Source organism: Sardina pilchardus, chromosome 17, assembly GCF_963854185.1.
Source record: "Sardina pilchardus chromosome 17, fSarPil1.1, whole genome shotgun sequence".
In the NCBI taxonomy this organism is placed as follows: domain Eukaryota; kingdom Metazoa; phylum Chordata; class Actinopteri; order Clupeiformes; family Clupeidae; genus Sardina; species Sardina pilchardus.
This window is the reverse complement of record NC_085010.1, coordinates 12,174,938-12,184,593: the sequence shown is the minus strand read 5'-3', so window position 1 is coordinate 12,184,593 and position 9,656 is coordinate 12,174,938. Positions and strand designations below refer to the sequence as shown.

At 41.6% G+C, this 9,656-nt stretch overlaps 2 protein-coding genes across 4 annotated transcripts in view; both read right to left on the bottom strand.

Moving 5' to 3' along the window:
• LOC134061904 (apoptosis facilitator Bcl-2-like protein 14) lies at nt 1-6,951 on the bottom strand (the record flags this gene model as incomplete). Its single annotated transcript, XM_062517732.1, is given in 6 exon segments — nt 1-661; nt 1,550-1,816; nt 3,128-3,189; nt 4,111-4,209; nt 5,034-5,353; nt 6,852-6,951. Coding segments are annotated over 6 exon segments (819 nt in total). The 5' UTR covers nt 6,887-6,951.
• Nucleotides 6,952-9,114: 2,163 nt separating this feature from the next.
• The window catches only part of dgki (diacylglycerol kinase, iota), a 98,547-nt gene continuing 98,005 nt past the window's right edge, over nt 9,115-9,656 (bottom strand). For all 3 annotated transcript variants that reach the window (XM_062517728.1, XM_062517729.1, XM_062517730.1), the window contains one exon: nt 9,115-9,656. This exon is cut by the window's right edge and continues 1,149 nt beyond it. The gene's annotated coding sequence lies outside the window, so the exon portion shown is untranslated.

Here is a 9,656-nt window from a genome sequence, read left to right as displayed (position 1 = left end):
GATTATCATAAGTGATGCTTAAATACTGATCAAACATTTCACAAAAAAAAGTGCACATGTTGAGTGTTTTTAACAAAAGAAAGAAAAAAAATGATGGTCCGCTATATACTTTTGTCGAGTTACCTCCACCGTCTTGAGGTGACCTTTCAACGGATAGTGTTTGGCAGAGATTTCAACCCCAACAAACAGCCAGATTATAATCCCAATGCACAGCCAGATTACAATCCCAATACACGGCCATGCATCAACAGCCTCTGGCAATGATGGGGGCCAGTCTGCTATCGATCAGGGACTGGGTACAGTCTGCTACAAAGTCTGCTCATCTCCCAGAGGTCATGTTCAAGATTGCCCTTCTTTTGGTGATTGACACTTTGTGTAAAATGTCTCAACATGCAAGAGTCTCAAGACAGAGCACACTACAGCGAGAAGTGATATCTACTACCACTCTTGAAATACCCGTAATGTCCTCAGTACATCAATGTGACTTCATGGGCAGACATGGCAGTGTGTGTCAGCTTTCTGGAAGTAACACAGGGCAGATAATCCTGAGATTAACCAATGAGAAACGGCCATTTTGACAGCGCAACCAATAGGAATGTGGCAGGGAATCCATGAAACTTGTTCCTCAATCCTGTTCCTCATCTTGTTTGTAAGATTGGTCCTATAACAAGAACAAATGAATATATCACTCAGCCTGTAATATATATATTTTTTAAAACTTCAAATACTTTTTTGCGATTAAACCTGCAGTCCTTGAAACACACAAATGTTTGACATTTTGAGCTCAGCAGTCATTCAACGAACCACACTTCACCTCTATGATCCTGATCCAATATTGTTAACTGGCTGGGTTACACTCTAAAAAATACTGGCCAGCACCGTTTTTTCAGAGCGATGCCATAAAAGAACCTTTATAAGTGCTTCAAAGAACTTTCGAGACAACAGTTCAGAACCATTTAATAGCATAATGACATGCCATAATTATAGTACTAGACTATTATGATCTGAGGCTCTGAAGAACCATTTCCAATGTGAAGAACCTTACGCCTAATTTAACGGTTCAACACAGAGTTGACTCTATGGAACCATCCAAAGATTTAAAGAGCCATTTAAGCAAATGTATTTTTTAGAGTGTGTATTACTTCCAAGCTACTGTACTTCCTCCATTACCCCATTTACAGTTGTGGTCATAAGTTTAAATACACATGCCAAGTTAACTAATCAGAGATAATTAGGCAATTTTTTAAGATCAATTTCCAAAAGATGATCTTTTTATGCCTCTTTTTAGTCAACTTTAGCATGTGTACGCAGAGGTGGAAAAGTCCAGCTTCAGAAAGTAAAAGTCCTACCACATACAGTACAGTATGTGCCACCCACTCACTTAAACCAGCTGATTCTAATTAGCACAATTCTTCAGCCAGGTAGAGCAGCTAATTGATGAGATCACCTGTGTGATTGGACTTTTACTTTCTGATGCTGGAATTTTCCACCCCGTGTGTGTATGACCACAACTGTACAAGACCAGGACTGTACAGATAACAGAACTTACGCCGCCTCCATGCTGTTTGAACCAGGTTGAGAAGTTGTCATGCAGGTAGCGGGAACCGAAGACCATGGTCTGGTGCATAGGATCTGGGTCCATGGTGCTGAGGCGGGTCGCCACCTCACAGGTCATGGCGATTTTGGCCTCCTCATTCTGGACAGGTGTGCTGGACAGGTTGAGCTTCCCGAGGAAAGCCGTGGTGATCCTCGAGAAGAGGCTGTAGTTGAAGGATGCCGCCAGGAAGCGATCGTGAAGGTCTTTGTCGTTCTTGATCTATAGAGATGGACGTTATCAGACAAGGGGTGGAGATGGTGAGAAGACAAAAAAAGGCTGTATGCATTTCCAACTGCAGTAGGCTTTAGCAAAAACACAGTGGGCCTCATTTATCAACCGAGCGTTGAAACCAGCGTACATCTGATCTGACCGCAGAAATCATCTTACGACGGGGCTCACGTGTGATTCATCAAACTTTCGTATCACTCCAATTCCAGCGTAAGAATGAACGTGTGTTGATAAATGTGGCGGCTGGAAATGCGTAATCTAAATATCATGCCCCTATGCTCGTTTTAATGGCCTCGCCCCTAGAATTTACGACATGAAGGTGCATTATACGTCCAAAAGAGATCATTAGTGATCTCGAGCCAGAGTGATGTCCAGCTGAACCTTGTTAATTTTGACAGCTAGAAGCTGTCATCAAGGAAGGCGGGAAACTAGTGTGATTTAAGAGACTAGAGCGACTTTATTTAAGCAGAGAGAACGCATCATACTATAAATACATTAATTACAAAGCCATTTGAAAATGATTTAAAATACATAATTCATGAATTTTGCGTTTACCAAAGAGAAAGTAATCATCTCCTATATGGCTATCCTAAGCCATCAAATGTGTCAATATAATATGCTACATTACAGCAAATAGCCTGCACATGTACTGTACATCAGGAAAGGTGTTATGTCCGAGATAGTCCATAAATTCAACTATCAACTTTCTAATCCACAGCCGATTTACTTCTGCACGGTGCTATGCCGCCTGAAAAACTTGCGTACGCGAGTTCAGACTAGACTTGAGATTTGAGCGTATAGCACCGATCACGTTCACATTGATAAATTCCATACTTTGTGTGGAAACAAGCGTACGCCTGTTTTACATCTGTTTTTGGTCGTACGCACGTTTCATAAATGAGGGCCATTGTGTGTATGCTATTTATGTTTAAAAAACAAACACTTTTGAACTTGGATGCATGGATATCACCCACCAACGTTTCAGTTCCACCTCTGTTCAAGTCCAATACTAAAATTTGACTAACATGACAACCGACAGACCTCGAGCTCCAGCCATCGTGTTTCTTACAACAACCACTACGTTTATTCTAAAGAACTGCAGACCACACATGTTTTTGCCTCTCAACAATGTGTATGTTGGATGGATGTCACACACACAGAGGCAGACATATTGCTGTGATCAATGCAGTGAGACAGACAGAAGCCACAAAAAGTTCCCCATTATTATTGTGCACACTGCCACCCTCTGGGCAGTATGGGTAGTGCAACCTGCTTATTTCTGTAGCTTTTTGAGGCTCTTACCTTTTCATTTAAATCGTCACCAGAATCGCGAAGTAAATTCGCAATCTCCTGAACAAGCTTGTCTATGGAAGAGAAAGGACAATCAAGGTTATGGTAATGGTTCCTTGGCAGCTGATTTTATCCAAAGTCACTTACAACATCACAACAATAAAAAAATAAAAAATAAACAACACAGTAACATGAGTGAGAACGGTCACACTGAAAGCTCAGCGGTGAGCAGATACGAGTCATATTCAGCTACTACCAGGGCCCACAACACATTAAAATGTTATGTTTACATTTAGTTGATTATTTTATCTAAAATGAAGTACGTACAGCAATAAAGTTTCAGTAAAGGTACAATAAAGGTACAGTGCCACTATGATATTGATAGTGCAGCCATCCGTACTAGTACCCACACAATGTAGGATAACAGCTCAAGCAAAGTCAAGGGAGGGAAAGGAAGAGGAAGAGTCAGGGTAGGGGAGGTAAGTGTCTAGATTTAGATTTGTTTCTTAAAGATCCTGAAAAGAAATCCAACAATGACAGGAAATGGCACTATTCAAATTAGCTATGAAGGAGTTTCCCCAATCAGGATAGGGAGGAAGTTAGTGGTAAGTGTCCACAATGTACACTAGATATTTAGATAGAATAGGGGCAGCCGTGGCCTACTGGTTAGGGCTTTGAGCTTGAAACCTGGCCTATTCGATCCCCAATCAGTCCATGGCTTAAGTGTCCTTGAGCAAGGCACCTAACCCCTCACTGCTCCCCGAGCGCCGCTGTTGAGCAGGCAGCTCACTGCTCGGGGTAAGTGTGTGCTTCAAGTGTGTATTCAAAGTGTGTATTCACGGTGTGCTGTGTGTGTTCACTGATTGGGATAAATGCAGAGAATGAATTTCCTCACGGGGTCAAAGGAGTATACTATACTATTAGAGTTAGTCCTCCTTCAACACCCACCCCCCCTGTGAAAACAACAACTGGTGACACGAAAAGAGCATTCTGACCTTCGCCACAGTCTGCCTCCAGTTCGCCATCGAGAAAGGGCACGGTGGTTGATATCTGGGTCAGCTTGCCAGCCACCTTGTCCGATTCGGATTCCGCCTCTGGATCACACAACAACATGATGAGTCATTCACTTTGGCCATGACACAGACTTTCCTCATGCGATACAGAAAGATAACACATGATCAACCAGCTTAGGCAAATCTTTGACGACAGAGTTATGTAAAAGTCTTCTCGGAAACAGTCACGGTTACTTGCAGTGGTGTAGTCTGTGACACGAAGGTTCACTACACCACTACACTATGACAGACTACAATTCTCAACAATCGTCTTTGAGATACTACACTACTCACAAAAAGTTAGATAATTGGATTCGGGTGAAATACAATGTTTCAGTACAGAAAGTACAGAAAGTACTGAAACACTGAACTGTTGGACATGCGCTTTCAAAAAGTTTAGAGGTGATCACATTAAGTTGACCTGGATTTTAGGATCATCCTGAAATTTCACCCGAGAGTCGAACATCCCGGACTTTTTGTGAGTAGTGTATGGTCAAAGACGGTTCATGAATAGAGGAGGAAAAAATTGCTCTGGTGACGGCACAAAGTCTTGGGGAATTTTTCACAAGTGCATTTTGGCATCTGTCCACATATTGTTAGTCCTACTTGTGTTCCCGTAGCCCAGCTGGTGGAGCAAGTATTTAACTTTACTCATGTGACATGTGACAAACTATTTTTTCCAAAGCAATTCACAACAATCGATTCACCTTTCAGTGTAAGTGACTGTAAATGTAAATAAATATATATGTGTCAAATCACTCCGGTACCACGCACAGCCTGATTAGGTGCAGGTAGATTGCAGAACCATTTAAATAGGCTACATACTGTACACATAAACATATGCGTGTACTGTATGTGTATATTACCTATCATAGCAAACTGGGGTCTACTTTCATCATCATCTGATTGATCCGACTGCGGATCTGGATCTTCGATCATTGGGCGGAGACAGGGCAGCTTATGATACCATTTCTTCTTCTTCTTCTTTGGTGGGGTATTCTGCGAGTCATGGTTGGCCTCTGTCGTGGACGCTGGCGTGGTGATGCTGGGCTGGCTCCGCAAACGCTTATCTGAGGGCCGGCGTCTTTTGGCGTATGCCATGAGGATGTGGAACTCCATACTGGCTTCAGGGACGCCCGGCTCCACGCCGTTTCCCTCTCCGGTGTGTCCGTTCGCCATTGGCTCACTTTAACACAAGAACATCACATTATGAGACTAGAAAAGCACTCAGAGCGCAGACCTCCGCCAAGCATAAACATAACCGCATCCCGAATCCAGACGGTGATCCGGATCACTCCCAAGATGTAATTGTTTCTGACCTTGGGTCATTTCAGACCTTCCCTGAAATCCATCCCTAACTTTTTAAGTTATCTTGAGAACAAACAGACAAACAAACAAACCCCAATGAAAACAATACCTCCGTGGTGGAGGTAATAATGAAAGAGACAGATGAGAACAACCACACACAGGGAATATTGAGAATACTTCTGGTGCCTATGGTATAGGAAATGGGGGCAGAGGTGGAATAAATGAGCAAGACCATGATGAAGTAGCCTATGGCTGGGATTATACATGCTGTTAGACCACGCGTAAGCGTATGCGCCCGTGTGCGACCTGCGGTGTCCTGTGTACAGACTCGCTGCAGCATTACGCACCCAAATGGAGGTATTCACTAGGGGGAGACTATAGTAATTCAGCTGTGGAAGTTGGCCATGTGCCTTTGTTTACTCTCATGATTGTCCCCGTCGTTGATGTAGATAATGGATCTTGCGGTCACTTTACAGATACAGGGTGCCAAAGACAGATTTTTAAAAGTGTAAACCAGCCTATGGGTGCAGGGCAAACTGCCCAGCAGACCTAATAAAATGCGCATTATGAACTTTGGCTTGCTGACAATGGAGAAGTCGTAAAAGATAGCCCTTCTCTACAGAGCAGCATATCACGAAATGAACTCTGAACGGTGAGTCAAACAGGTGTTTGCCATTGACTATAAAACTGTTCAGAACTACACCCAAAACTAACAATATCCACAAGGCACCCTTAACTATTACTTCAGGTAAAATATTAAATGAAATATGGTTACAATGTATGTGTGCGACAATAAAAGTATGACACTGAGGGTTAAATCATGTGTAGCCTTTAAACGAACTGTTCGGGGTAGCTTAGTGTAGGCAGCCTAACAACGCCTCCAACAAACATGCCAAGGCATGCCCATGTTACATTGACACTTTACTGTGGTAGGCTATACCTCTCTTTTTCACTTTAACGCGCCTATGATATTATCACACACTTTGCTTGGTAGGCTAGCGTAAACTCCAGTTTCAATGAACTTGGGTGACAGAGCCAGGCTACAGTGTACCTTATAAATTAACTTGTAGCCTACGCTACTGGACCGAGTGAGCTAGACACTATGGTCTGAAACTTTAGATTTTAGTTCCGTTTAACTTCTCGCTAGAAGTGTTATGACAACACTGTTGTCATAATTCATTGATATACTGTACATGTAGGCCTATTCACCCCAGCCACGCATTATATGAGCAAATTGAAGATTGAGACAAACAACAGCAAAAGGTAGTTATCGCATTTCATATCATTCATGGTGCTGTAAGAAATCTAATGTCAACACTGTTATTCAAAGTCATCTCAATATAACTATAGCCTAACTTTAAAAGAGTTACACTTACTGAGTTTCTTTAAGCGCGAACTCCGTGTCTGTCATGATGACAGTAAAACGTAGACTGCTGAATTGAGATTAGTAGGCTACTTCAAATACGAAACTCATGCCACCTGGGAGGACCGCCCCCTGATTACGTAATTTTCCCACGAGGAGTGTTCAGTCAGGTGCCTTTTCTTTTGGTTTTGCCAGACGTCTAATGATTCTTGATGTAGGCCTACAAGAATGTTTACGTGAACTTGGAAATTCACCATTTTTGTCGCTTGGAAATAGCATGGCCTTCTTTCACAACCGTCTTACACCATTATCTTTAAGCAAATAGGCTACAGTTGTTTATTCAAGATTAGTGCGTAGGCTATGCTTTTACCTATGTTGTGGCATCTACACATGTTTTTCACACATTCCGACGGCAAAGCACAGAGCCCATCTACAACTGTATTTGCTTAAAGATATGGTGTAAGACAGGGGTCTTCCACCTTTTTCAGCCGAGGGATTTAACCCTCTCTGGAGACACTGAGCATGCAAAGCCAGCAAAAAGTCTACACAGCAGCATATTGACAGCATTATAAAATGAATAACCACTTTCAGTCCATACAATATTTTATTTGTTATTTATTGTCATTCTAAAAACCTGTTCAGATTTTACAGTTGTACAATCTGGCATGCTTGTATATTAATCCAAAATTACATTGACTGATAACACTGGCAAAGTAAATGGAAAGCATTTGAAACGTCAGATCCAGAAGAGGGTCTTGCTTTTTTTTTCTTCTTTTTTCTTTTTTTTTCTGTCTGCTTCAGTGTGTCACTGGTAACATTATAATCATGAATAATTTATGGCACAATACAATTCCTTTCCGTGAGGGAACTGTGAGGAGAGAAATAAAAATATTAACGGATACGTTTCCGTAGTAGAGAATCACAGATTTCTCAGGAGGGTGATCAGACAGTGATGAGCGATGAGTTCTCACAAAGCAAAGTTGGTCATAAGCCAGTGTAAAGGCTTTCACTGTAACCAAATGTAATTGTGTTGTCTTCCCACAAATTAACAAAAATCAAACAAGTTGATGTTTTTTGTTGTTGTTGTTACTTCTGACTTTACCAATTCAGGCAGATAAACTTCAAAACTGGAGAGTGAATTAGCTTTTTTTTGTACAGATCGCGGTCACATATCGGAGCATTTCACTTGATATTCTCATATTCTTGGTCAGCAATTCCACAACAGGCTACTCACTCTATGGGCAAGATGACTTTAGGAGGAAATGGGGCGGCACATGACTTCTGAGTCATGACATTCAGTCACTTGAATATGATGTCACAACAATAACATTGAAGAAAAAAAAACAAAAACAAAAACAGAAAAAATAAGAAGAAAACATTCAAGTAGTTCCATCTTTGTACATAATAAAGTGTACGACCATTCTATTGTAAGTCATAAATTAAATAATTAAAAAAGATAATAATGCCATTGTCAAATGCCATCATTTTTTTTTTCAAAAAGAAACATATCGAAAGAGGTAACCAAATCCCATGCACAACAATGCTTAAAATTCACAAATAATCAGACTCAAAATATAAAATATAACCACATCAGATCAGATTAAGTCATATATATTTAAATCACTCCTCAGAGAAGATGGAGGCAGGTAGAACATGTAACTGTATTTGTGTACGTACACAGCCATGACCTCTAACCTTTGACTTTGACTGTGTGTGGTGCATAGCCTGCTGAACACAGCTGAAAAGTCAACCTGGCCAACAGGTGATCTCTGGTTAGTGATCTCAAACACAGATCTGCACTGAAAACTAAGCAAACAAAATCAAAAGCTGAATAGAAATGTAGGCGATCATTGTGCCCCGCTCCTCAATATGTGTGTGTGTGTATGTGTGTGTGTTGGTGAGTGTGTGTGTGTGTGTGTCTGTGTGTGTGTGTGTGTGTGTGTGTGTGTGTGTGTGTCTGTGTGTGTGTCTGTGTGTGGCTGTGCAAACGCGCACATGTGTGAGAAACTAAACAAGGATTATGAAGGAATCCCCTTTGTGTCGCAAGCACACGTCAATGTTGTCTTTTCTTGCTGATGACACTTAGACGTCAGTCCTCCTGTTTACACTGTGAATGCATCTTAAAGACACGGCAGAGACCCGTGCCTGCCCCGACTGGTCCGGAATTCCAACAGCTTTGGGAAAAATGTGACACCCCCCATGAGTATCCGATGCAGTGAACCATCCAACCAGGCCCCCCACCCTCCCAAATTCCCCCCTATCAACCATGTCCTCCCTCATGTCATATAAAAACATTAATGTAATGTAAACGTAAACCAACTAATGCACAAATGTCATCCATTCATATTGCATTGAATATGGCTCAGTTCTTTTTCTTTCTTCTATTTTTCTTTTTTCCCCTCTTCTAAGGATAAATAAGTCACAGTCACGCTACCACCACCACCACCACCACCACACACACAACCACACTCCTAAAGAACTGAGAATGAGAGAATGAACAGATTCAGCTGAAATGTACAGAGACGTCTTTATAGACATATGAGATTCATTCATTTTAGCCACAATGCTACAGATTTCCCAGAATCCTCTGCGAAGCAAATTTACAAAAAAAAAAAAGGTTTCTTCTTGTCAGCCGTTTTCTAGACTCTTTGGGGGTTTCTTACGTTGGATATGGAGAGCTATCTGTATATACCAGCACTGTTTGCATTGGTGTTTCACAGATCAAACTCAACACACAGATGATAGAAATCAGTCAGGAGATGACTGGGCAACTTCTGGTAACTTGTTGGTGGGAACGTGTGTGTGTGTGTGTGTGTGT